Source organism: Drosophila sechellia, chromosome 2R, assembly GCF_004382195.2.
Source record: "Drosophila sechellia strain sech25 chromosome 2R, ASM438219v1, whole genome shotgun sequence".
NCBI lineage: Eukaryota > Metazoa > Arthropoda > Insecta > Diptera > Drosophilidae > Drosophila > Drosophila sechellia.
Window position 1 is genome coordinate 18,627,215 of NC_045950.1, and position 26,391 is coordinate 18,653,605.

Sequence of the window (26,391 nt, forward strand, 5' to 3'; positions counted from 1 at the left end):
ACCTAACACAAGAAATTGTTAGTTAAAGAAAAGCTGCTCGGCCTCTCTTCAGCTGTGAAAGTATTGGGAAAGGGGGAAAGCTTTTGTGTCCACAATCCTACAAGTTGGATATGCCGAAAATGGTTTGAGCTCTCCCAGTTTGGGGAAATAAATTGGGTGGGGAATTGGCTTGATTAATGGTTTTCCTTTCATACAACACAATTTCCATGCGTATAAAGTATTTAATAGCAGTATTGTCTAATGGAATAATTTCAAACACAACTACGTTGGAGTGAACCTTTGGGGTACTTTTGTGATTTATGGTTATTAGAATTAGAAAAGACATATCATAAAGAAATAATTTTTAACAATATACAAATTCAAAAACAATTACAAATTCTTCTGAAGATCATTAAAGGTTTCCATCAAGTACAACCCCTAGAATTAGCCATAAAATAGTCGATTAAGCATCTCCATTCCGTGCACCGCTGGCGTGCAAAGCTTTCGCTCTCTCGGCTTTCTCGGTTCAGTTTCGTTTTCATTTTCCGCTGTCCATTTCAGTAGTAGTTTTCGCGTCGGCCGCAGCACAACGAGCAAACGGAAACCGGAAACGGAAGTGAAAGCGAGCGAAAGGCAGTGGCTTCAAAGCACAGTTAATCGGGCAGAGAGCCGAGTGCAGACAACAGTCAACTGAGAACTGAGCGCAGTGAAGTGTTTGTTTTCGCCGTTATCAGTGGATGCACGCCTTTCCACCTCCGATTACGAGTAGGGATCGGGCCAGGGACTGGGATTCCGAATCCTCATCCGCACTCGCATCCGCATCCACATCGGATCCAGAATCAGAATCAGAATTGTATCCAGGCTCGCGACCCGCGCGGAGGAGGCGGCGAGCCGGAGAGGCGTGTCACTAGCAGGTGGCCGAGCCGGTTAACCAGAGTCCGACGGCAAAAAGTAAATAAAAAAAGAACTTGTAAATTGTGTGACAGTGTACATAGCCTTTGAGGGCTGGATTGTGTGTGTTTTGCAGATTTCAAGCGTGCCGCGAGCTGTTAAAACTTTTGTTTGTCCACTGGACGAGACAATTTCCACACAGTTATCATTTATCTGAAGCTATATTTTTCCTATTCACATATAACAGATAGTTGGAGGCTAGTTTATACTCAAAGTTACATTGTAATTAATAATATTATTGATCTAGAAAAACTATTAAGAGGCCTAATAGCACTTTTATTGTTCTCCATCGATTTACGACTTGACCGAATACTTGTCTGGTTATTCTCGAATGATTTGAATACTATTTTGAAACAATCAATGCTTCTTATGCTTAAAAATAACTTCGTGCCACAGTTCTTACAAATGTGAAAGCCATCGGATCTCCGAACTTCTTTTCTGTGTGTACATAAGTAGGTGTGTTTGTGATTCTGTGACAGTCGCTCAATTAACAGTGAAAACTTCTGAGTCCTGAGTTCTTTGCGGCTGTTCTCAAGGAGGCGGCTGAATTTTAAGCCAATTAAATTGCGCAAATCAGAGTCGGAACTGGGAAAAGGGAACGGAAAATGCGCGATGAAAACGCAAATGAAATGGAATGGAAAATGGCCTAATGGACTCTGTCAGCCAGCAACTCAACCTGAAAAGCAGCACAGCTGTGGCAATTAAAAAGTAATTTTAATGCTCCTGTTTCGTTTGTTTTGCGAAAACAGGCAGCGAATTCACAATTAACCAGTGTGTTTTTGAATTTTTGTGTGGGTTAATACCTCGCCCTTGCACTGCTGTAAATCTTTTTCATCTCTCAATTTCCCCTGTTTTATTTGGCCATTCGAACCGTAGCGAGTCGCACGTAGTAGCTGATTATAAACAAATCGGTTTTCACAAAGAATCGCATATGTATGTATATGCATATGTATACCGATATCCGCACATTCACCGCAACTAGAACAGGTCAAATGAATCGGATCGGCGGCAAAATGCCCGGAAAAAGTAAATGTTCGTTTAAATTTAAATCCGTCGCAACCACAGTCGCCGCATTGCGTGCATTGCTCCACCATGTGTACATCTAGATATATGCACCGATTCTATATATGTTTGCATATATATATTAACACGACTCGCTCCCCGTATTTGTGGACTCGCACGAAGTCGAGCAAAATGCCGCAAAGTTTGACCGATTAAAAATGGAAATTTCTTCATCGCTGAAAGTTGTTTGTGCTCATTAGCGATCTGTAAATAAACAAAATTGTATCGCAACGGAATGAGTTTACGCATAAATAAAAACAGCATGAAGATGCTGTTTGCATCAAAAAGTCTAAAGAACAACGTGAAGTTTTCCCATAATGGAGAGCATAATAAGCTGAAAGCTATTATTTTGATTATCCCATAAAAACTTGAGTTCAATCAAAAATTCTTTCTTTACACGATCATAAAAATATAATTTGGAATAAAATGTATTCAGGTAATTTAGCCATTAGAACTGAAGTTATCTAATTGGTATTTTAAATGCGAGAAGCATAAACTATTTATCTTGCCAATGTATTTTTTTACTATTTTACTATGCTAAAAGATTTATATTTTTCGGAGACTTTGTATTCTCACTTTCAAACTTTTAACACTCAACTGCGCATTGCAGAAAAGCAAAATCCTGCAGAGAATCTGAAATGGTACCATGTTGAACTTTCATTGTTGCAATTATTTTTTTATCAGCTCCCATCCTCGCGAGCTTTAAGCTGAAAGTAGTACTCAATTATAGCCAACTTTAGCCTCCCATCTCGCGCTTAATTTTTTATCATCATCCTTGGCAGCCTGTTTCCCGGACTTCCCCCATCCCTTCCCAACCATTCCTTCATCAGCGACCTTCCCCACATCTTCTGTTCCCAGCATAGCTGTGGAAAATCTCGCCGAAATTGGAGTCAAGTGTTTTCCCTTATTTTCTCTAGCCTTTCGTTTTTTGTTTTACCGCCAGGACATAATAGCATGCGCCCGCCCTTTCTTTCGCCCTCTCTTTCGCTCCGAAACGTTTCACTTACACACACCAGTGCTCGCACTTGTACAAATATACACTCTGCACTGGGAAAAATTTCTTATGGTTCACCACAATACTCTATTCAAATTCATGCTCCACTAAACTATAGATCATGACGTGCTGGGCTTAAAATTCAAGTCTCCTAATTTAAATATTAATTGAAAGTTATACCCCTAATACGCATAAAACATAAATTTTAGTTATAAACTAAATTAATTAAATTTAAATTAAAATCAAATAATTAAGTTGCAGTTGCTGAGACTCACACAGATAGGCTTTATGTGGCTCTTGGACTGGCATTATTGCTCATCCGCCATGTTGGCTTGACAGTTTAGTCATTAGTTCCAGGTCAAATGTTGACTTTTGAGCAGTGTGCACCGGTGTAAAAGCTGGAGCGCAGCACACACAAGCCTTTGCCCGGAATTTCCCATTTTCCCCTAGCCCTTTCCTTTCCTTTCCTCTCCATTCCATTCCTTTCCTTTTGGCCTGGCTCTCGGCTTTCGGGCTTCAATTGTAGCGGCCAAGTTGACCTTTTTGTTAATAGCGCTCACACACCGCGCCACACGCGACTACCAATATGCCGGGCTGGGAATATATGGCGAGCGTTGGAGCATTGTCTGCGCAGGAATTGGATGTTGGCACAGCTGATTGATTTATTGTCTGCCCGGCTGACAATCCTGAGTCCGCCAGTTGGCAGCTAAGCCAAACAGACGCGCCAAATGCCAAAGGAGTCCCTGCGCCGCCGAGTATGCAATAAAAACCCAGAAAATTATCAACTGACGTGTGTGAGTTTGTTTGTTTTCGTGTGTGTGTGTGAGAGAGAGCGTGGCTTTGTGCATGTGACGTCGCTATAATTAAGAGCGTTGGCGAAAGCGAAAGCGACAGCGCGTACTAGCCGCCATTTTCGTTTAACGATAACTGCTTTCACCTACTTATTTTCCACTGCGGGAATGCATGCACTCGCTCACTAATTTTCACAGAATTGCAGCACCAGGCAACCCATTTTCACCACCCACCACAACCACCACCACCTGTCTGCCCACCGACGATGTGTCAGCTCTTTGGGGCTCTGTTTTATTATTCCCCCGTTCAATTAGCAACATTCTTTTTGAATTTTTAAATTTAATTTCGTATTTTCGCATCGCCGCGTCAACACAGTTTCACACATCTTTCCATTCGATTTCTCAATGATTAAACCAAAACTACACATATGTGTCATATGACCAGCTACATTTTCCAGCTTCATAATTGCTTCTTTTATTCTTATTAAAATAATAAATGTCAGCATGTAAATTTAATTTTTATTTCCACACCCTTTACAACACTCAAGCAGTCATAAGACCCATTAACTTCCCCTTAAATATTCATGCAGTTTGCATGTCATCTTGCTCGGGTTTCTTTCAACGCCCTAATAAAATTTTTTTCTTCGGAATTTTGTAAATTTAATTTTTTATTCAGAAAGCTGTCATGTCCCTTTTATGCACTTCCCGATATTCCGTTTCCCACCGAATGAAACACTTCGCTTTGGAATTTTTAAGTTTTATTCCTTACTTACTTCGTTTTGCGTTTAAAAATTATCATTTAAATTGCAAAGCGTGTGCGCTCACTCATTTCACATTCTCTCATGGCTGCAGCTATCTTGTCCCGAAACCCTCAAGCATGCCAAAGTGTATGCCAAAAGTTCATAAAACTTTTAAGGGTCTCTCGACCGACAAAAATTAGACATAAATGCATAAATTGAATGAGTATCGAGCGGTTGGCCGGCGCTGGTCAAGGGGCGTAAATGGAGGCGGTGGGCGTGGTGGGTTCCTGACCTCAAGATAAAACTGTCCAGTCAGCGAGAGTAATCCCAATTATCCTTGGACAATGACAGCTGCTAACTAGAGTTATTACTTAAGTGCAAACAGTCATTTTTCTGAGATACGGCGAAAAGTTGAATGGCACTTGACAGCAATATGATGTATTAAGAGATTATCACTCACTTAGCCTAATACTCGAGGGCAATAAGCTGAGGCAAATCAAGTTTTAACGACTTTTATGGGCCATAGTCGCTACGAAGTGCTATACCATTTGTTTACTTATACAAACACACCTTAAATTTATTAAGTTTAACTTTGTCAAACTTTATGTCGCCTATTTGCGCGCACTTTATATGTTTAAAGTAATAGAAGAGATTCGTAGCCAACATCAATTGCAAGTCCCATCAGGACTTTTCCTCTTCAATATTGGCCATAAAACATCGGTCCCTTTTTTTACAGACATTTAATGGCAGTTCTCCCAATTGGTTTTCCCAGCAAGTGAAATCGGTAAGAGTCCGCTGGGTTTCGTTATTTCTTTGGAATGCCAGTGAAAGGAAATGTAACATGTTATTGCTTTACTTTCGTGAAAAGCGCCAAATCAGAGTAAACTGGGCCACTAAACGAGTTAAAAAATCACACCATCAACAGGTTGCGGGGGTAGAAAACCTAAAAAAAAGAATAGCAAACGCAAAAACACGGACCGCACATGTTGACCACATAGTTTCCAGCCGTGCATGCTAATCGAAAATCTGAAAACACAAAGGCAACACACGCATGATCGGGGCAATCCACAAATTGAATTGTCTGATGCAGATGAAACATGGATTGAGTATGGGATTATGTATGGCACATTAGGCATGCGTGTGTGGTGTGTGTGTGTAGTTTGTGTGTGTATTTCTAAGCTAAGGTTGCCCACATGGCGTATGCGCAATGCCAATTAAAGTCGAAGGCAGAGCCCCAAAAAGTATGCAGCACATAATGTAATTGCGTTTCGTTTCTGCTTTCTTTGCTTCGATCTGGTTAATGAATAACGAATGAGTCGTGTTCGCTTAATTGTGATTGAGTTGAGAACACAGCTCATTATAATTAATGTAAATGGTGCAGAGAAACACACACACACAGACACACTCTGTTAGTCGTATAGTTTTTGCACAAATGTATGCGCATATTTTGCCGCAAGCCATTAATGCCATTCTGATTTATTGCAGCCTCCTCTCAGCCAAAAACATTGGGCCATAATTAACCGCAAGCCGAAAGCAGCGCCGAGGAAAAACAAATACCAAAATTGAATCAGAAAAATCAGTAACTGTGCAGCAAAAGCAGTGGACGGAGAAAATGCGGGCCGAGTGCTTTGGCAATTATGCCAAAATTGTTAACAAAATACAAAGTGTATCAGGCTAAATAAAATCGACAGCAGGAAACCGCAGGAATTACAAAAGGACCGAAGGGACAGGCGACGACAGGTGGTCGCTTTTGGGGCCTTTTCTCCTTGAATTCATGTCGTAAATCTATATATATATATTTAGTAGGGGCCGAAAATCACACCCTTCGTTGGCCCGAAAGCAACAGAGCTGAAAAAAAACCCCCAAAACCCCCAACCCTAGCCCAAATTGAAACCTCAATAGAAACACAAACGGAAGCAGAACAAAAACTCACTTAGGCTGCCATCCAAATCAACGGCTGTCAGACAAAAAGTTGCTTTTTATTGATTTTTATAAAGCCAAAAAGCAATGAACAGCAAGGAATAATAACACAAGCCGCAGAAGCAGAAGCAAAATAAAAATAAAAAGAATAAAAACAAAAAGCGAACGCAATGTGAATAATTCCCCAGTTGAACACAGAGGCGAGCACGAAACGGAAAAACTGCTGCTATATCCCCACTCACCCCACCACTCCCAGTGCCCCCGCCTGTCCAGATCCCCAACTATATAATATAGCACACTATCGGAACGTTCATCAAATGCGATTCGACTCGATTCGATTGGATTCGATGACGATTCGAAGCGGAGACACCGGAGAGGCGGACGCACACGGAGCCCCATAAAAATGTGTTATAAAAATATACACGCATAAATTCCCCCAACCCCCCACAAGGACATAAAAACACGGGGAGAACCTTTCATGCAAATGTCATTGACAAAGTCAATTAGCAGGGAACGGAAGCGCTGCAGCTGCACAATTGAAATTGAAAACTCGTTTAAAGGCATCACAAAACACGAAACGGAAGTGCGGGACAAAAAGCAAGACTGATTTTAAGTTTAGTTAGATTATTTTAACAATAAAATCCCCCCAAAAAAAGGGAGAGCTACTATTTTGTGGGGAAAAACCCGAAACTGCAACAACGAATTAGCAAAGCGGAAACCGTAGCAAGGAGGTAAACCGCCCACAGATAAAATAGGGAAAGCCCCAACAAAGCGGGAAAAGCAGCAAAGCAGGAAAAACAAAAGCAACCTCCCAACAAAAGCAAGCCGGATCCATTCGAAAGGATGTTTGTGCTCATAGCTGTGCTGTTTGTTAACGCTTGCCTAGCGGGTAAGTACGAAAAGCAGATCCCAAGTCCCAGAATTTAGGGTCCTAAATCCTCCCGAAGAAGTCGTAATAATTTGGAGCAACAATGTCATGTCCTGCGATACCTTAACCCCAAGCAGCTCAAGCTGTTGACACCAACAACAGCCTTTGCTTGGCTCAGAATAGTGCTCCATCAGCGATTATTCGTTTTCCCAACGACTTTAGGTCGGTTACCACCTCTTAATAGGACTCCTCGAGGGTGTCCAGTTCCACTTTGGTTTATATTTAGCAATGTCTACCAATCCAAGTACTCCGTATTTTTATTGTCTTAGATATGCAGCTAAGTATAAAAAGAAATTCAGGTCAGTCCCTTTTATTTCTTATTGGAAATGTTTTCTCTTACTTGTTCCTCTTTTGAAAACCACCTAATCAGTTAGCCAAAATACTTTTAAATACTAGCTAGGTTTCAAATTTAAAATGCGTTTACCAAAACTGCGTTTATTGCCCAATGGTGGAAATGAATTGAGGTCAAATGTCATGGCAAATAAAACCATTAATTACGATAATGTGACCAGTTTTGAAATTTATACATTTAGTTAAGCTTCTAAATAAATTATAAACTATATCCTAATTTAAACACACGTTTAAGTTCCACCAGCTTATTTTAAAGTATTTGGTAGCATGTTTCCAAACGCTTAAATAATACCCAATAAATAACTGTCTAAGGAGTATACAAAATGAATAGAAGCCCCTGATGGTCAATTGATAAAAGATTGACAGCTTGAATTCTCTGTAATCCGAGAGATAAGGTGCAGAATATCCGCAAAGCTCCTAATTTTATGACACAACTTAAGGGCTGACGTCTTTACGAGACGGCTTAAACCAAATCCAATAAATCCCCAGACGCATAAACTTGGCTAGTGCCTGCGAAGCACTATGCATATGCGTAGCACTGGCATTTGCAGCACAGCACAATAATGGCATTATAACAAGCAATTATCGTTATAATAGGCACCATTCCGGCCACGCCGGAGAACATAACCGTTACGTTCCTCACGCCCACGGCGGTCCGGGTGTCGTGGCAGACGCAAATCGATCTGAAGGCACATCCCATCGAGAAGTACATCGTGACGTACAAGCCAACGGACGACAGGTAGGTACCACTAACAAAGCTAGAACTCAATCCGCCGGGCCACTTGACTGTCCAAATGACGGCAAAGCACACTCACTTACCATTCAGCTGACGGACTTAAAGGGGCTTTGACGATCCGACGGGTACCGACTGCACGGCCAAAAGCATTGGCCACATTTTGTTAACTGGAAGGATTTATTAGATTCATTAATTCCTTAATAATGTATAAAATTACATGCTGATTAGTTGGCTACTTAACAGTTTCTAAATTATATTCTTTAAAGACAAGGCTTTCACTGTTACTACACACAGAAATATTTAGTAGCATGAAGAAGTAACTCCATCCCATTTTCTCGCCGTGTATTTCAACTGCAATTGCATTTATGCAGAGTAAAAGTGGACAAAAAAAACTCTGCCTGCAATTGACTGCCCATGGAGTGAGGTTTGGGGATCTTTGGGGGTTGGGGGCGGATGGGCGTGGCAGCGGTCAGTCAAGAGGCCAGTCTGTGTGTGTGTGTGTGCGTCTGTGGCTGTGTGGGTGTGCGGTTGCGAGTGTGTTTGCTTGGCCATGAGCTAAATAACGGCCCAAGTTAAAGTAAACCAAGGGAGTGGGTGGGAATGGCCACAAGTAAGGGGCGGAGGTGGGGGGCTTGGGGCCAAGTTGACCGCGAGTGCAGGCCAAAAGAAAAACAAAAGCGCCGTGTATTTGTAGTCAAGTTATTTGAAACAAAAGGCAAAAGTGCGAGTTTCGTACACAACTAAGGAATTACAACTCAATTTCGCTAGCTCGAACAACCAGCTGGCTCATAAAAATTCCAATTATGCCGGATCTCTTCAGCTTTTTCACGTTCGCTTTGCAAAAATGCTGGCCAAGAAACTAACTGAGATGAGGATTTAGTAGATAAAACACTTAAGCTTTTCATGAGTTTTATTGGCATGCATATAATGTTTCAAAGCGAAATCAACTTAAGTTTCTTAATTGCTGCTTTTGACATTTATTTGTATAATCTCTTTAAAGAAAGTCCAGCACAAGTTAAGCTCAAACAGTTTAGTTTTTGCTGAATATGAATAATTAAATGAAGCAAAGAAACTAAAGCATAGTTAATTAAGAATGCAACCACTGGGACTTTAAACCTCTCAGCGTGTGAAAAATGCCATTTTTATAGGTTGCTGTAAGTTTGAGAACGCTGAACTTTATTGCCACTCAATTAGCTTCGATTTGCGAGGAACTTGAGCTGGGAAAACTTCTAGTTGGCCAAGTTTGCCAGCGCATATGGCTTTGGAGCCATATTCATGAGCAGAGCGAGCTCATGTGCACACATATGTCAGGGACTTTGCGACCGTGCCAGTTGCAGATAACTCCCTTGGCAATTTTCTTGATGATTTACCGAATAATGCAGCCCAGCTGCAGCTGGCTTGCCTGCAATTCAGCATACTATACCAAAGCATTTTCCATTCCCATTTGCATTGCCACCTCCACACGTCCCGTTCTCGCTGATTGCTGTTGCTCATCGCCCGTGTTTGCTGCGTGGCAGCCGGAAGAGCAGCAACTATCCCCTGCACTGGGAGAAATTACTGCCACCCAATGGGTTTTTGCAGCTGCAAGCTTGTTCCGATGACATGTCTTACAAATCGATATATTGATACTTACTTATAATTAATTTATAATTTAAGTTTATCTTAAGAGCTTACTTCTCGCAGTGCACTGAACGATGGTAGTGCGATGTAGCGAATAGCTTGCATATTTCGCCAACAAACTAAGCACTTCCGCTCCGTGTTGGCCAAGTCGGACTCCAAGTGGCAGCTTGGCTTGGACCGGGCATTTTAGCCCGTTCGCTGCCACGGAATGCCGTCCGTGTAATAAGTTAAGTGCTCGGCTTTTGTGCTTCTGTGCCTTTCGACTGCAGTCCGTTTTGGCCAAGGTGTTTTTCAATTTAATGGCCCGACTTGCGTGCGTGTGTGTGTGTGTTGGCCTTCTTCTTTTGGCTTTTGGCTGCATGAGCGTGTTTTGTCTTTTACTGCCCGCCATTCCAGCACCGAGCAGTCGCTTTGGGCCCGTTCTTCTATAAAGTTCACGCCTATGTCAAAAATTTTATTACAAAACTTAGACCCCCTAGTGGTGGTCTGTGTTTTTGGTAGTTGCTCCGTTCGCTCGGTCATTATTTATTAGTCAGTTTGTTTTTAATTTTTGTGTTACTTTCCTATCGATTTTTGTTGTGTTACATACTGCCGACCGCCAGTCATTATGGTGGGTGGCGGTTGGTGGGTCGCTGGTTGGTGGTGGCTTCACTCTGTTCTATCTTCCTTCCGTTTTTCGAGTAAATTGTGTCCCTGAATAATGTATGATTTGTACATAGACACGTTGACGGTGAGTGGGCTCGAGCTTTGCGTTTGCCTTTGGCTTTGGCTCTGGCATTAGCTTGGGCTTCGCCTTGGGCTCTAGCCCCCAAGTGAAATGGACTTTTGTCCTAGACGTTTCAGACAGGTATACAACAGATACGGGCCCACACACATCGATATGCACTTGGCCATGCACTGCGAGAAAATCTACAGCTAGCTGGGACTACTTATGTTGATAAATTATTGATGGGGAATAATTGTAAGTTATTCAATAATAGGGGAGCTTGATTATAAATGTAGGTAGCAATTGCCCATAAAAATCCACTTTAAATGAAAACTTGTGAGAATTTGTACATTTTCTGCCAGTGTACCATGCATGCTCCAAATTACTAAGTGGATTTATGAAATTCTTGACGAACAATGAGTGCCTGATGTAGGGGGTTGGAGTCCAAGCATGTCAAGCACCATCAATAACAATAATAATTAATAACAATTACTGTCCCCGCGGAGGTGGAACAGTGGCACATGGCGTAAAAAGGGGCGGGGCAGGGCGGAGTGGTGTGGGCAGGACATGTGCAGGACAAAGGCGGAATAGATGGAAAGTCCCGATCAATAGGTAGCCGTGTGCTGGATTTTATTCACCATTCTTATCGGTGGTTTTAGAGCCAATTTGACATTATTAAAATTGAAATTGAAATGCCAAGGCCCCACTGAAGTGTATGCATATATATATATCCAAACATATATAGCTATAGTTGCTGTGTAATGGCTAAGCGGATGAGATTTGAGTGTGCTTCCAGCTGCGATGACGACATAAATTTTCCAGTATAAGCCATAAAAGTGCACAGGCCTCAGTAACAGGAAATGGAAACGAGAACCCTATGCCAACATAATCTACACCTGATTTGTATATGGCATATGTGTAGCCAAATAAGCTGGCTTTGTGCGCTGTTGCCAAGGAATTCGTGTGCTTGCGGTCGATTTCTCCTTGGAAGTTATCTGTCCTGCCCCGAAAATCCTTCATTGAACATTGATGGAGCCGGCCAAAGGGGCGTATGCGTATTTTTAATTGAATTTTTAAGTTGATGCAAAGGTGCAGTACGATTGTCACAGAGTCAATCAAACTAAAAATTACTGGGTACATTCGAGTTGTTTTTTTTTTCTAAACCAACCGCATGAACGCTATAAGTTATTAAATAACAGCAGAAAGCCCTTCGTGCGAGTAGTACACATTTGTATATTTTGTGCGACATATTGTATGCATACTGCGAAGTTTGAGTAACGAATGCGAAAGTTGTTCTGCCGCCCTGTAAGCTAATTGTTTATTTATCAAGCCGGAATGAACCGGATACCGCTCACAAAAGGGGACATTAAAAAAAGGAAAAGCCGGCCGAAATGCATATCCAGCCATATTTGTGAATATCAAATGTATTTCAGAGCCCGCAATCAGGCCGTAAAGGGAAAGGAAAAACCGACGAGAAAATTAGAAACTTTCTTCCTTCCGTTTTCCTTTTCCGAAGGAAATTCGCTTGCATTTCTCGTGGCCAGCCAAAAGGCCAAGGGATCCACCCAGAAAAATGCCAGTAAAACTGGAGCCATGGCGTGAGTTTAAATTGTGTATAATAAGCGGCTGCCTCGCGGAATTTAATGCCAAAACGCCAGAAAAAAAGGGGGGAAGTTGAAATTTGATTTCCCCCCAGAGTCGCCACACGATGATGAAAACTTTAACGGCGAAACTTTAGACAGCGCCTGCTGCTGTCACATGTGGCGGACAGGATAGGCTGGAATAGGATGGGATCGGATGGGATGGCCGCTGTTTGCCCAAGTCGGCCCAATTCCAGTTACCCTGCGGCCCGGCGGGTCTATTTAGCCGCCGGCGCTTGCGAATCGAGAGCACTTTTTGCGGACCAGCCAGATGTGAATTCACAATGCGGCGTAACAGGCCGCTTATGTCCTTAATTCGCATCAATTGGCAGTGTTACTCAAAGGACATCTGCTGGATTTCCTGCTCTAAAAGCCTATTTTCTTACTTACTTGCATGATCTTTTTATTTTACATATATATATACATATATATATTTTTTCCGACAGAAAAGGAGGAGAAAGTAACAAGAATCTATTGACCTTTTCACAGAATGGGTTGCGCCATACAACATAATTATTTCTGCTTACGCGCCTATTCATTAGACAGCAATTATAATCGTGTAAGCGAATAAAAAAGTTGAAACAATGCGTGAAAAATATATTTATAAAATAATCCTATTTAACATCAAAGTGTATTCATTGAACGCCAACGAAAAAACAGTTGACTTTGTGAAATTCCAAGTATTTTTGTAAAATGCATTCCGCTGTAAACAGGGCATCATTAGAGCGACCAGGCGACATTGTTTACCTGTGTTTTGTTTTTCCAACATTTACGATTGCTTGTTTGGCGGTGTTTTTGCTCCGTCTGCTGGCGAAATGGGGGACACTTCTGTTTCTGTTCGGTAGCCACTGGGGGCCATTGGGGGGCTCGCTTGGCGGTGGTGGTGGGTCTGCGTTTGTTACACGTATGAATAATGAATCATTTGTCAGGCTCTTGTAGTTGTTACAGTCGCAGCAATAGAAGCCGGTGCACAAAAGGCCAGAAGTCCGGGCCACTTTTGTCATTGACCCACGCACGGGGCATTCGCCCACTGGGCAGCGCGACACCGACAATCCGGCAATCCGGAACGGGGAGCAGGATCTTTGGGAGGTCGGGGTGGGTAATGTGAGCTCAATTGGCAAATCTAGGACATGTTTGGTAGCTGCGCAGCGCTGTGAGAAAGTGACAAAGTGAAATATTGGCCAATGCTGTAATTACCAACACGGACCGGCATCATATTTCACGACTGAAAGTTTGTTCAATTAGCACACACACATGCACACACACACGCACACTTGCGAATGCACAATCCTGGAACCACTCACACACTCAACCCACTTGCCACCACCCCCCAAACACCGCCCCTTAGCTGCCGTTCGAGAGTGGTAATTGAATTAATTTAAGTTACAGGGTTGTACAGGACGTCGCCGGCAGCAGCGAGGCCATTGTCCTGGATCGCCTGCTGCCCAGCACACAGTACTCCCTCGTTGTGACGGCCATCTGGCAGGGCAAGAAGTACCGCAGCCGCGGCCAGATCAAGTTCAAGACGCTTGGTGAGTTGCATCCTACAGATTTGGTTATCCATCCCCATCACCCGTTTTCTATCCAAGATCTGCCCAAGAACACCTCGCAGCAGGACTTTCCGCCGGGCATCTACGGCAATGGCAGCAACGGTGCTCGCAATGGCACCAACAATGCCAGCATCTTTGGCGACGATGTGACCTCCACGGCCACCAACACCCTGACCCATGGCACAACCAGGGAATTGCCCACGGTGAGAATCAATGATATCCAATTAATTCGCTATTAATTGGCAATGGGGATAATTAAATTTTGATTATTGGATTTAAAAGCAATTTGCATAATAAGTTGATTATGAGCTGAAGTTCAGTATATGAATTTGGGCATATTGTTGTTTTGATATTTACATAACCTCCAAGGTCACAAGTTTTAAGCCTGTTTAAGATCACTTTTGCTATCTTTCTTGTGCAGATCCGCGGCGTGGAGATCGGCATCGTTCTGATCGTACTAATGGTCTGGGCCGGAGCCATCGCCCTGTTCTTCAACCGGTGGGGTAAGATCCGGATGCTGCTGCCCTACCAGCCGGACTACAAGCACGAGCAGCTGAAGGTGCCGGGCACGGGCGTGTGCAGCGCCAGCGGATGCAATGGACAGCACTCGCACCAGGTGAGTTCCGGCGAGGTGGTGTCTATTCCTATCCCAATGCCGATCCCGAACGGGGAGGTGGGGATGATGGTTGTGCGGGTTTCTAAGATTACTCGGAGCGCTGAGCGTTTGGATATTCGCGAAGGAACTTATCTCTGTTTCGTTTTTGTTATGCTTCATTTTTAGAACCTACACCCCGATTTCTTTGTCAAGGTATTCAAAAATAACAAATTCTTCCAATTACTTATATTACGAAACAAACAAAAATATCTCTGCATTTTACTCGCTTTTTTTCTATGCATCAATTTAAGTAAATATTCGACTCTTTTTGAACAAAGTACAATCACTATTTCCTTTTTAATCCGTGCACAACCCTGACCAATCCCCAAAGTATAGACTGAAAACCATGTTCAATATTTTCCGCGAATTGTATTAAGAATGCTTTCCCATCAATTGACTACTTATTACCAGAAGAAATCTAGTGGTCCGCTTATGAATAACTAAGTTGGGGATCCTGATCAGTGAAATGTTTTTACACCTTTCTCCTGTAGAAAAAATATTTTTTCGACAATTACTTCTTTTGATTTGCTTGCCAAGGTAGCACGTGCATTTCGTATTTATATTAGCTTTCTTTTCCGTAGGCTTATGGCACTAGTTTTGGGGCATACTCTCCGGATTTCACTTGATACCTTTCTGAAGAGTATGTGGTCATCGGCCCGCCGATGATGTCAACTAGCCATTCCACCTAGATTCAATGAGCTCAGGATGCGCTATGCATATGAGAGCACTTCTAATTTATAACTCGTACTATCCACATTCCATAGATATACGGACGAACTTTTCTACCACTAGAATTATTGATTAATTATATAAATGAATAACAAAATTAAAGTTGAAAAACAATAGCTTTTGTGATTGAACATCCTGCCTTGTAAAGTAAATCTTTATTCAGTTGGAGAAGAAGTTCGTCTGTATCCTAAATGCATTTAGCGGTTTTGGTTTTGAACTTTGCTGTTCAGGTGGGCGCTTTCCCAAGATCTCACTGACGAAACATTCCCTACTTTCACTTCGCTCTCGCCTGCTGATCTTGCTCATGCGCTCCTGATCCCGCTCTTGCCGCTCTTACTGTTCCCGCTTCCGATCTTTGGTTATTGGTTGGCCCTGCCCCCCCGCAAAAAAACAGTGCTTGCCGCGGTGCGAGGGCTGTGGTATCTTCGACCGTTGCTTCCAGTATCCGCGGAGGGAGCTGGAGCGCGACTGCGGCTGCCAGTTTGCCCTGCTGCACAAGGCGGATGTGGAGAGCTAGCAACCAGCGCACCGCGAAGCCTTCTCGGCGGCCGTGAGTGCGGCGTCCAGTCACGGACATGGCCACAGCCATGGCACTCCGGTGAACACCTATGTGCGCGGCCCCAGCGTCGATAATCAGTCCATTGTGGGCGCCAATGTGCTGGAGAATGTGGACAGCCTGGACGCAGGCGAGGCCAATGGGGACGACAACATCGAGGTGGAGGGTGAAGACGTTCCGGACAAGGATAGGGAGGATCAGCAGCTGCTGCAGCGCGCCAAGGAGCCCGTTCATCGCATACTGCCACTGCAGGCGGCTGGTGCAATGAAGCAGCGCAAGTTCGCCCAGCAGCGCGGCATCCTGAAGAACTCCCAGGAGCGCACCCTTGTCGAGGAGGACGAGGTGCTGGAGGCCAAGAAGCAGCTCATTCTGCGCCGTCGCCGCCTGTTCAGCCACTATAGGCAGTATGACCAGTGGCGGAGGCGGCAATTCAGCTACGATCCCAGCTACTTTCGCCCGCCTCCGTTGCCGCCTCGAGCGCTGGGATGCGTTGATCACCAGCTGGGCGCCATCACGGATGCGAATCCCTCCGCCAGTGCCGGGCGAAGGAGGCGCCAGTACCGAAGGCAGTACTCCTGCGCGGATAGATCGCGGGAGGGATCGCGCGACAGTCGCGGCTCGTCGACGATGCAGCTCCAGCTGCAGAAGTACCACAGCATGGTGGCCAGCGACACCATCCACACCGAATCCTCGGTGCTCAACCACAGCAACTACAGCGAGCCGGCCAGCGTAAGTCAGCCAGCTAGTGTTGGGTGGAACGACCTCAAAACAGGTGGGCTCCCTTTGGCGAGGGAACAGGACGTGGTCACTTGGGACAAACTTAAGTTGAATCCACATTTGGCCAATTGGTTTTTACACGCTTCTGGGCTGTTTATTTAGCGTTTTGAAATATAAGTACTTAAGTATTTAAAAAGTGTTGTTAACCCTTATTACTCATACGCACTGTTGACCTCTTTTAACAAAATATGCTAATTTCATGTACGCCTTTTTTACCTTTTTATTGGCCAAGTTATTTTATACTCAGAAAAAATTGGTTAGCTTTGGTTTCCTCGCCAAGGGTAGAGCCACTGACTTTGTCCAACAAAGTGAGCAGAATGTTCCCAACACTAGACCTCAGCACTTGCAGCTTGTGGAGCACGTTCACATGGTTTTGCCTGGAGTTCGAGTTCCTGTTCGATTTCGAGTTCGAGTTCCACTTCAGATTGCAGACCGGAGCACCAAATCGCACCACTCACCCATCAATATCAATCACCTTGTACAGATTAGCAGCTAACCCCACTGGATGGAAATGGCCCGCACCCGCTCACTTCTCGCTCACAGCAAAATCACAAATCGCAATCCGCATCCGCTTGAGTCCCGGCTTCGTGTCCTGTACTGCAGTAGTGTGTAGCCAGGTTGTAGATTGTCCATCGTTTGTCGCTTGTCCCTGTTCTTGTTGGTCCTTGCTCCAGTGTGGCGGGAGGTCCTTGATGCGGGCTTATGTGTGTGTTTTGCGTGTGAATCCCCCTGAGAACTGTACGCTCTACCGTCGACTCTCTCTCTCTCTTTCTATCTCTCTTCCCTCTCTCTTGCTCTGCTCCTTTTGCGGAACGCAGTTCGACAGCAGTGAATGTGCCCACCCACCGTTGCACTGCAATAGCCGCGTAAGCAACTGGCCGGAGGATGCGGCAAACACCCAGCGGAGATCCTTACTGACCTACTTTTCATTGCAGCACATCCACATGCTGGCCGAGGAGCACTCCACCTCCATTTCGGAACGCTGCACCCGCAGCCGCATCAACTCGGCCATATTCGTGTCCTCGGAGGGGCGAGGCTTCGACTCCATAGAGTTCCTGCGGCGCCACGGATCCCAGAGTGTCCTCTGCAGGAAAGCCAAGAGTGCCGAAAACATCACAGATAACGGAGGAAGGGTATGCTATAATTAAACTATGATTGTAGCTCCTTTCATAAACAATAACCAATGAATCCCATTTGCAGAAGAGCCTGCGGCCGTGGCGCACCGACGATGAATCCTGCAAGCAGCAGCACCTCTCGCAGGACAGCAACGACATCGAGCTGAAGGAGTGCGGCGGCGGTGGAGGAGAGCTGCTCCGGCTGCCGGTCATCCACGATGGCAAGCAGATGCCCACGGCCGTGACCAGTCTGCTAGCGCGATCGGCGGCCATAACCACAGCCAACATGATTGTGGGCAGCATTTCGCTGGAGGCACCACCACCATACATGCAGGATGACGAGGGCGATACGCTGTCCACGGCGGCACTCATCCACAGCGATGCAGCTGCCGTGGTACACGAGTCGCAGGAATCGGCGGAGACGGTGGAGGAGCTAGTCCATGTGCCGCTACTGGCCAGTGCCACTGCCACGGCCAGCGTTTCGGCCTCATCCTCGCCCAGCATTGCCATTGAGGCCAAGCCGCGCGTCCTTGTGCACCAGCGATCCTCGACCGCCTCCTCGTCGCCGCACAGCAGCCCCAAGAACCTGAGCAGCCTAGGACTAAAGATCGTCAAGCCCAAGATCAGTGCCGTGCCAATGGTTTCCGTCTCCGGACCCTCGCCGCCCATTGAGAAGCCGCCGCTGGCCGAGTGCTTGTAACAAATGGCAGCCGAAACATTTATCTAAGCTCGCACTGAAGGCAACTGGACCCTGGATCCCGGATAGCCCCCAAGAGTACCCAAAGCCGCAGACAGAGTACCCATCCAAATCCTATTTCAATAATCTAAGACGAGATATGTAGTTAAGACGGAGAAAGTATGCCAGCTGCTCAAATAAGTGTTTCGGTTTTAACAAGTAGATTGCAAGGACAAGGCAGTGCAAGGACGAGACAAGTAGTAATAGGATAGTAAATGAGGATATTGTACCAGTGGTCATCACCAGGCAAGGAAAGCTTTGTATATTCAACAACGACTGACGTATACACATATGTGTAGTACATTATAAACGAAACCAATGGTAACCTGTAGAACTTTATAAGTCGATTATTGTGTACGAGTATGTGTGTATGCATACCTATTAACTGATAAATCAGCTTTAACAACAAACAAGTAAACTATCAGGCTTTAATATTACGACGATGATGAATTTCTGGTTTAACCTAGTCCGTAGACTCACCTAGCTGTTGAAACTAATAAATCGATTCTCTTTAATTCTTCTCCTATACATACATATAGTTAAAACGAACACAGAACACTCGGGCAGCACCACTGTTATACACGCGATCTAGATCTATATAGATTTACCAAATATATACATCTATATATATATATATTTATACACCCAGTAAAATTAGTTGTGTGCGCCTGAAGAGCCTCGCACGGATCAACAGGGTTTCAGTTCAAGATCCTCTAAGAATCCTGGGAAACAGTGGGATTCATGCCAGGCTCTTCTTCGTACAGCCAAAGGTTTTCGGACACCTGCTAGTTTTAAGAGAATGAAATCACATAGTCCAAATGTTACATGCTAACATATCAAATTCTCTAATCTACCCACGACCAAAGCGAAACGTTTGAAACTGTAACTAGTCCGTAATTAGCTTTAAGCAACCTATTACATGACTATTAACTAGACGTAGAGATTTTTGCAAAGTAAGTGCCCTGGACGACTTCTGAGTGTTTTTGAAACCAGACTCTTACGTGTATTCCGTGTAGATGTTTCTGTAGCGCGATCGTACCCTATACAAAAGAGTATGTCTCATTTAGGCGAACTTATTGATGGATTTATAGAAGTTTATATAGGAACGATACGATACTATAGGAATCGATGGCACCAAGCCCATTTGCTCCCGCTCACTGGTTTAGGTAGTCTCTTTACATTTTAGTTATGATACTCCAAATTTATCTATCCACCTACGCGTTAGACACCTCAAATCTATCCTATCCAGTTCGTTTCAAGAATAAAATACAACAAATGTAAATACACATGCACTTGTACCTACATCAACTGAAAATCTCTTCAGTAGAACACAAACGTTGTTATTAAGGAATTGTCAATTTATGGTCCAAAGCTACAATAAATAGAACATCATTTGGATGGGTCAGCAGTAGGCTTAACTAAGTTCTAGTTTACGTTCAATTCGCTAACACAAAACAAAAGTAAAACTGTGTGAATGTGTATTTTTGAAATCAAATAAACGAATTACATAAATGTAATCTTTTCATAAAGAGTTGTTGGATATTTTCTCAAAAATCGCGCAATGATTGCCCTGGTCGTAGTAGCTTTTGATTAATTGTACCTCATGAAGTTGGGACACTAGGTTTTCCAGTTCCTCTTCCTCGAAAACATGGTAGTATCGCAGATACGTGGTCTTCTGCTCATCCTTGGTTTTCCACGGCACCAGGACATCTTGCTGCTGGAACTCTGTGCGATTAGTGTGAATAGGAAGTGATTTATTATTGGGCGGATTCTGCTCGAGTTCCTGATGTTGCTTCTGACGCTGCTGTTGCTCAGTGGTACGCTCCTTGTTCACTGCCTTATTTTGACGTAGATAAGTCGACTTCTTATCATTCTTTCGCTGATCCTTGGCCCAAACGTAAACCAAAGCACGCCCTCCAGGTCGGAGGACACGTGCCATCTCCTGCAAGGCGGCCAATCGACGCTCCTTGGTGGCCAGGTGATGAATAACCGCTATACTGATGCAGCCATCGATGCTGGACGAGCGAACGGGCACAGCGAGACAGTCGCATCGAAACACGTTTTGTCCCTTCCGACGACCTACAGCAAGTAGTCCTTGCGCTCTGTCGCAACCAACGGCCAGGAGCAGCGGATTGCAGCCCAGATACTTGCCATTGCCGCAACCAATGTCCAGCACCACAGATTGGGGCTCAAAGGTGTCCAGAAATTCAGCTACTTGTGGCCAAGGTGTGTGCCGGGTTTCGCTAAAGTGATCCGCAATCTTATCGTACACCTCGTGGACGTTCTGTTGCTCCAGAGTGACGGCCTGCGCAGCTAGTGATGCGTGCAACTCCTGTGGTACCTTGGTTTGCTGTGTGTCGCACAGCACGGGGTACGAACAATCGCAGGGACCTTTTCGTAGGCGTCGAAAAGTCAAAGAAGTTCTTTTGCCGCGGGCTTGAGTTGTCAAACCGCCAGATGCACTGGGTACCACATCAATGTGCTTCGGTTTGATGCCGTGCGTCCAATCGTAACGAGCTTCACCCGACATTATTAGCAAGGATCGACGCGGAAGTCTGACTTGTACCTGGTCATCTCCTCGACGGAAATCCATTACCACGTCGGATTGCAGGGACAGCGAAAGAATGGGGTCCAAGAAAGCACTATGTGTGTCCACATGCGGGGGAATTCCATGACCGGGTTCATATTCATTCACTGTCAGCTGGTCAGGAGAACTCCAGTCCCAGGTGGAAGCGAAGCTATTTAGTCGTGGCCACAGAATATCACATGATGATGGTATCGGCTGTTCCAGTGGCTTCGAGGGATCCACATTATTGCTGCCGTAAAGAAACTCAAAGCCAAAGTGCTTGACGTTTCGATGCTTTAAAGTTCCCGTGCCTTCGGAGGTTCTGCCATCCTCTCCAATGGCCCTCAACAGCGTTGACTCCTCCTCTTCGGTGACAAAGTCAGCTATTATGTGAAGGCCTCCGGGAAGAGGCTTGTTCCACTCTCTTTTTCCCACAAGGGCCGGTAATTGCTTTACATAGCTTAGGTAGGCTACAGCTCCCTGTTGTCCAATGGTCGATATATTGTGCATCCCCTCATATATGAGCTGGGAGTCTTCCAAGCTGGCGCAGATCAAAAAACAGTACGATTTGCCCGGCAACATGACTACTTGGATGACTTTTCCACCGGTCGCGGCAGCTTCCGTGAGCAGACACTCCTCCGTGAGTCCATTGCTGAGTCCCACGTTGAGAATCGCCAGGAAAGTGGTGGGTTCAGCATTTGGGGACACCTCGCAGTCACTTTTAATGATTGCCAGACATCTTCGGTGCTTTTTATCCGCCTTTTTGGCCTTGTTTACCTTTTGCTGCGTTTTCTGAACGTGCATCTCGCGGCCAGTGTGTACACCCCTTTTCAATGTTTTTTTCTAAATAAGTCGACTTGTAAATACCCTTATTTGCAATTGGTAATTGTAGAAACTGAATAAAGATGAATAAGAAGCAGAGAAACAAAATGTTGTAGGTATAATTGGAGCAAGCGCTAATGCAAATGCCAATATTTTTATTGTACACTAACCTAATAACCTAACACTAGTTGAAGGTGAGAAACTATTAGTACAATATCGGGTGCGTACACCTCTGGCAGTCTACCAAACCCGGTCAATCATACTGTTGTCCTGGGGCTTCTGGTTCATGGTGGTCAGTTGCTGGTGATAGTTGCGCATCTGGTTGCTGCGGCGTGGCTGCGCCAGGTACTCGAACATGCTCTGCAGGTGCTGGGACAGCATCTTGCTCAAGTCGCTGGGCATGGGATCCGTCCAGAAGAAGTCGTGGTTCAGAGCTGTGTCCGCATCGATGCGTTTCTTGGGATCAAGGGTCAGCAATTTGTCTAATAGATCACAGCCGGTTTGATCCTTAACATACGGACGCAGGCGCTCTTTGACTCGACGCTTCTGGTTCTTTGGCAGCTCGATGGATTTGTACAGCTCCAGCTCCTCCACTCCCGGCCACACGTCCGGCGTAAAGGAGCCGCATAGCTGCGAGATAAAGGTTAGCTGCTGCTGCTCCGTATTACCTTGCATTATGGGCGAGCGAGTCCACATTTCGGCCATTATGCAGCCGGCTCCCCACATGTCCACGGGTGGACCGTAGTTCCGGTCCCCAAGTAGCAGCTCAGGCGGCCGGTACCACAAGGTTACTACACGGTTGGTATAGCGATTCTTACTCTCGTTCTTTGGAATGCTAAAAGCACGGGCCAAGCCGAAATCAGCCAATTTTAGGATGCCATGCTTGGTAATCAGCACATTGGCAGCTTTCATGTCTCGGTGCAGGATCTAGTAATGCAAATTAACACAGATACATACAATACAAAACCAAAACTTTATGTCATGACTGACCTTGTTGCTGTGGATGTAGTACAAACCATTCAACAGCTGCTGCATAACCTTCTTAATCTCGCCCAGACTGAACTTGACGTTCATGTTGGACAGAAGACCTGCCAAATCGTGTTCGCAGAAATCAAAGACCAAATAGAAGGTGGATCTGTAACCATTCGTGGCGGTGGCCTTGGTGCGGCAGATCTCGATCAGATTCACCACGTTCTCGTGCTTCAGCAGCTGCAGGATGCGGATCTCTCGCAGAGCGGTGATGGGAAACTAGGGGAGCACATATATAAATAAGGAATTCGTCTCTTAAGATGTTGCTTTTCACGCACGCCCTCCTTTTCGTTGTCCATCAGCACCTTCTTCATGGCCACAAACTTCTTGTTGCCCTTTTTCTCGCGAGCCTTAAAAACCTCTCTGTAATCAAAGGGATCGTATGGTTTAGTTCAAAGTTAGTTTTAACCAATTTGAGACTTACCCGAAGGTGCCTTGGCCAATTTTCGCCACCTTTTCGTATTTGTTGCTCTCGTCGCAGTAGGGAAAGTCGTAGTCCTCGATGTACTTTTGTTTCTCCATCAGGGACATCGTGCGCGACGAGCTGGAGCCAACGTTGGAGGGCGTCGACCCCGAAGGCTGCTGGAGCATGTGGGTCATGTGCGCCATGGTTAAATTTGCCTCTATTTGTACAGTTTTCACAATCACAGTTTCGCGAGAGGACGACCGTCGAAAAGAAAGAAATCGGCAACAATTGGTGTTTTTACAGCTGTTGACTAAAATAATACCGGTGTGCACACACTGCCAAGCCCTATCGATAAGAAATCGATGGGTCAAACAGCTGGGTAGTAATCACATTTCGATTGTTAGTATACACTGGCCAAGTGATATAACCTAGCCAAAATTTGTCCAACAAGTAAAAGCCGAATTAATGAATAAACTGTTGAACATAGCCCAGGCAGGGCAGCGGCAGTTTGTCCGGGAATATGCATTCAAGTCGGACCTGAAAATCAAATGGGTGCGCCCCGAGAAGATCGCGTGCTATAAGCCCGAGAAGAGCGGTGATCTTGCCAAGCTGCCTCCTCTGAAAGCCGACGAACTGCTGCCGGAATTCAGGGACTGCAAGGAGCTGGATAAGTATGTTGCAGAATTCGCTAAATATAATAATTTATTAATATCATATCAACATTTTGTAGAGCCGACGAGTCAGTTAAGTCCTTGTTCAAACTGAGCAACAATGCCAGTTACCTGACCACGAAATTCTATCGCGATGAGATGGTCAAAGAGGTGCAAAGGCATGCCCAGGATTTCGGCTCAATGGAGGCCAAATGTATGTACCTTTGCAGAGTGCACATATACCAATTGCCCCCAAATTTACCCTCCTTTCAGTGGCAAAAATGACTGCTGTGATCCGCCGCTACCAGGAGCACATGGACAAGAACCCGCGCGACAAGATGATCAAGGTGCGACTCAAGGAGCTCATCGACAAACGCAAGAAGTTCCTCAAGTACTTGAGACGTTGGGATTATCCCCGCTTCGAGTGGATTCTCGAGAAACTCGACCTGGTGTACAAGCCACCGCCCACACATTTCCACTGGATCACCCGCAAGGAGTCCCTGCAAAAGTTGACCGACACATACTGCGAAAACCTAAAGGAAGAGCGGCTGGAGGCTTACCACAAGCAGCTGCAGGCCCAGCAAATACCCTTCCTTGAGGAGGCCATCAAGAAGATGCAGTTCGTGCGGCAGGAGCAGATTTCCTGCGATGTCTCCGTGACCGTGACAGAAGAGAAGATCGCCGACTCAAAGAGGCAGCTGGAAATGCTGAAGGAGCTGCAGCAGGCGGAGGCAGCCGCCAGCAGCAAGAAACAAAACGAGGATGGCTTCAATTAGGCCCGATTCTTTAATGTTACGGTGTCTTACAATAAATGTAAATGCTGGTGTTCTTAAATTATATGTTTTATTATACTTTAAGAGTTAGACTGGACATCGTACCCTATGTCATGATCATCTGAGCGCATACTGGCAAATAAATAAGAAGGCAAGCATGATTGCCTTAGAAAAATGTGTGAAAACAGATGCAATTAAAGAGAAGTTCCTAAAGGGTACGGTTTGCAGCTAACGTCTGCCGGACGAGGAGGTTTTCCGCCTGCCGCCGCTGCTGGAGCTACTCGAGCTGCTTGACGAAGAGTCGCTGGAGCTGGACGAACTGGACGACGACGAGGAGGACACGGAAGAGTTAGAGTCGCGTGACGTACGTTTGCGCTCCTTGTCGCCATTGCCAGTGGCCTCTTTGCTCTTGACATCCGTGGAAGTGACTTCTTCGTCGCCCCAGAGATCGTATTTTGATAGATCCTCGTCGTCTCCCTCGTCGTCGTCCTCATCTTCTTCCTCATCATTCCGTTGCTCATCTCGGCTAGACCTTCTGGGCCTCTTGGAGTCCTCTCGATGCTCGCCGTGCTTTCGCTTCTTGCGACGACCGAACTCATCGTACTCACTATCCGAGTCCTGACGATCCTTATATTCTACAACGCCGCGATCATTGTATCCACCGCCAAAGCCTTCAAAGAAACTGGTTAAGTTGGTTTTGAAGCGGATAGGCTTCTACGGACTCACCAGTCCGCTCCTCCACATCCGAGAACTTTGGAGCGTTGCACATATTGCAGGTTTGGCGACGGGCCCAGTTTACATTTGCGCACTTGCTGCACTGCCAGTCCTCGGCGCTGAACAAGCCCCGCGACTTGTCGGCCGCCGCCTTGCCAATCTCAGTGCCCAGCTTCTTCTTGCTTGAGCTGCTGCTACTGCTGCTGCTCCCGTTGCCGCGTTCCCGCTCCCGGTCTCGATCCCTGTCGCGCTCCGGCTTATCACTGCCATCGCGGTCCCGGTCGCATTTGTTGCACTGCAAACGGCGGGCGAAGTTCAGATGGCGACAGCTGCAAAATCGAGGGAAGTTTGAGACTCGCAGGACTCCTCACTTGGCCGCTATCACTGCATCTTTACGGGCACTCACTCGTAATCTGGGCAAATCCAATCGCCAGGCGAAGCGACGCCGCTGCTTCCCGCGGCCCCTGATGCCACACCTCCATTTGAACTGGACATGCCTAGGCCTTGGCTGCGTCCTCTGCCTAAGGATAATGCTAATGGGCGTCCAAGTGATCCTCCTCAGGCCTCAGGAGCAGCATTTAACAGAGTTTTTTTTACCAATATTATATTCTGTATACGGTACGAAATAAAGTGGTTAAAACATCGATTCTCTTATCGATAGTCTGGCTTCCGATGCAACATTCGATAGGTCATTCAAATTTTATTTGGGGTACTCCAAAATTTGTTTTGGAATTTAATTTCAATTCAACTGAATTCCAGCTATAAATCGGAAACCTATATCGAAGGTTTCTAAGCTCAAACCTTATCCTAGTAAAAATAGGGCACCCAAAGAGGAGTACAATATAGCAACAAAAGTTATTGACAACAATCTGTGATTATCGCCACTCTGCCAGTA

The 26,391-nt window shown here is 45.4% G+C and overlaps 5 protein-coding genes across 10 annotated transcripts; 2 read left to right on the plus strand and 3 right to left on the minus strand.

Annotated features, from left to right (window-relative positions):
• The first annotated feature begins 539 nt into the window (after nucleotides 1-539).
• LOC6615552 lies at nucleotides 540-20,053 on the plus strand. Of its 6 annotated transcripts, XM_032715059.1 has the most exons (10): nucleotides 540-930; nucleotides 6,003-7,326; nucleotides 8,314-8,455; nucleotides 13,808-13,950; nucleotides 14,008-14,171; nucleotides 14,390-14,584; nucleotides 14,902-14,946; nucleotides 15,912-16,637; nucleotides 17,621-17,818; nucleotides 17,886-20,053. In XM_032715059.1, exons 2-10 carry the CDS (start codon nucleotides 7,281-7,283, stop codon nucleotides 18,498-18,500), a joined length of 2,274 nt encoding a protein of 757 aa, XP_032570950.1. In that variant the 5' UTR covers nucleotides 540-930; nucleotides 6,003-7,280; the 3' UTR covers nucleotides 18,501-20,053. The 6 variants fall into 6 exon arrangements, with proteins under 6 accessions (XP_032570950.1, XP_032570944.1, XP_032570945.1 ...); XM_032715054.1 differs by lacking the exons at nucleotides 14,902-14,946; nucleotides 15,912-16,637 and adding an exon at nucleotides 17,504-17,551 and having other exon boundaries at nucleotides 546-930; nucleotides 13,802-13,950; XM_032715055.1 differs by lacking the exons at nucleotides 14,902-14,946; nucleotides 15,912-16,637 and adding an exon at nucleotides 17,504-17,551 and having other exon boundaries at nucleotides 546-930.
• Nucleotides 20,001-21,920, minus strand: LOC6615554 (alkylated DNA repair protein alkB homolog 8). The gene has a single exon (XM_002039892.2). It carries the CDS (start codon nucleotides 21,904-21,906, stop codon nucleotides 20,059-20,061), a length of 1,848 nt encoding a protein of 615 aa, XP_002039928.1. The 5' UTR covers nucleotides 21,907-21,920; the 3' UTR covers nucleotides 20,001-20,058.
• A 112-nt stretch (nucleotides 21,921-22,032) lies between these two features.
• LOC6615555 (cyclin-dependent kinase 9) lies at nucleotides 22,033-23,669 on the minus strand. Its single transcript, XM_002039893.2, has 4 exons — nucleotides 23,378-23,669; nucleotides 23,232-23,316; nucleotides 22,915-23,172; nucleotides 22,033-22,851 (listed from the first exon to the last, which is right to left on the minus strand). Exons 1-4 carry the CDS (start codon nucleotides 23,560-23,562, stop codon nucleotides 22,165-22,167), a joined length of 1,215 nt encoding a protein of 404 aa, XP_002039929.1. The 5' UTR covers nucleotides 23,563-23,669; the 3' UTR covers nucleotides 22,033-22,164.
• An 85-nt stretch (nucleotides 23,670-23,754) lies between these two features.
• LOC6615556 (28S ribosomal protein S15, mitochondrial) lies at nucleotides 23,755-24,843 on the plus strand. Its single transcript, XM_002039894.2, has 3 exons — nucleotides 23,755-24,030; nucleotides 24,090-24,223; nucleotides 24,283-24,843. Exons 1-3 carry the CDS (start codon nucleotides 23,825-23,827, stop codon nucleotides 24,783-24,785), a joined length of 843 nt encoding a protein of 280 aa, XP_002039930.1. The 5' UTR covers nucleotides 23,755-23,824; the 3' UTR covers nucleotides 24,786-24,843.
• LOC6615557 (zinc finger Ran-binding domain-containing protein 2) lies at nucleotides 24,777-26,133 on the minus strand. The gene is made up of 3 exons (XM_002039895.2): nucleotides 25,903-26,133; nucleotides 25,509-25,825; nucleotides 24,777-25,453 (listed from the first exon to the last, which is right to left on the minus strand). The coding sequence occupies exons 1-3, from the start codon at nucleotides 25,989-25,991 to the stop codon at nucleotides 25,011-25,013; spliced, it is 849 nt and encodes a 282-aa protein (XP_002039931.2). The 5' UTR covers nucleotides 25,992-26,133; the 3' UTR covers nucleotides 24,777-25,010.
• Nucleotides 26,134-26,391: the final 258 nt, after the last annotated feature.

Coding starts and splice junctions, on each gene's coding strand:
- LOC6615552 (XM_032715059.1), top strand. CDS start 7,281: ATGTTTGTGCTCATAGCTGTGCTGTTTGTTAACGCTTGCCTAGCGG. Junction 14,585..14,901: donor ATGGACAGCACTCGCACCAG/GTGAGTTCCGGC, acceptor TTTTGAACAAAG/TACAATCACTATTTCCTTTT. Junction 14,947..15,911: donor CGTGCACAACCCTGACCAAT/CCCCAAAGTATA, acceptor GCCGTGAGTGCG/GCGTCCAGTCACGGACATGG.
- LOC6615554 (XM_002039892.2), bottom strand. CDS start 21,906: ATGCACGTTCAGAAAACGCAGCAAAAGGTAAACAAGGCCAAAAAGGCG.
- LOC6615555 (XM_002039893.2), bottom strand. CDS start 23,562: ATGGCGCACATGACCCACATGCTCCAGCAGCCTTCGGGGTCGACGCCC. Junction 23,317..23,377: donor ATTGGCCAAGGCACCTTCGG/GTAAGTCTCAAA, acceptor CTTTGATTACAG/AGAGGTTTTTAAGGCTCGCG. Junction 22,852..22,914: donor ACTACATCCACAGCAACAAG/GTCAGTCATGAC, acceptor TTGCATTACTAG/ATCCTGCACCGAGACATGAA.
- LOC6615556 (XM_002039894.2), top strand. CDS start 23,825: ATGAATAAACTGTTGAACATAGCCCAGGCAGGGCAGCGGCAGTTTGTC. Junction 24,031..24,089: donor GACTGCAAGGAGCTGGATAA/GTATGTTGCAGA, acceptor AACATTTTGTAG/AGCCGACGAGTCAGTTAAGT. Junction 24,224..24,282: donor CGGCTCAATGGAGGCCAAAT/GTATGTACCTTT, acceptor CCCTCCTTTCAG/TGGCAAAAATGACTGCTGTG.
- LOC6615557 (XM_002039895.2), bottom strand. CDS start 25,991: ATGTCCAGTTCAAATGGAGGTGTGGCATCAGGGGCCGCGGGAAGCAGC. Junction 25,826..25,902: donor TGGATTTGCCCAGATTACGA/GTGAGTGCCCGT, acceptor TCGATTTTGCAG/CTGTCGCCATCTGAACTTCG. Junction 25,454..25,508: donor GGATGTGGAGGAGCGGACTG/GTGAGTCCGTAG, acceptor GTTTCTTTGAAG/GCTTTGGCGGTGGATACAAT.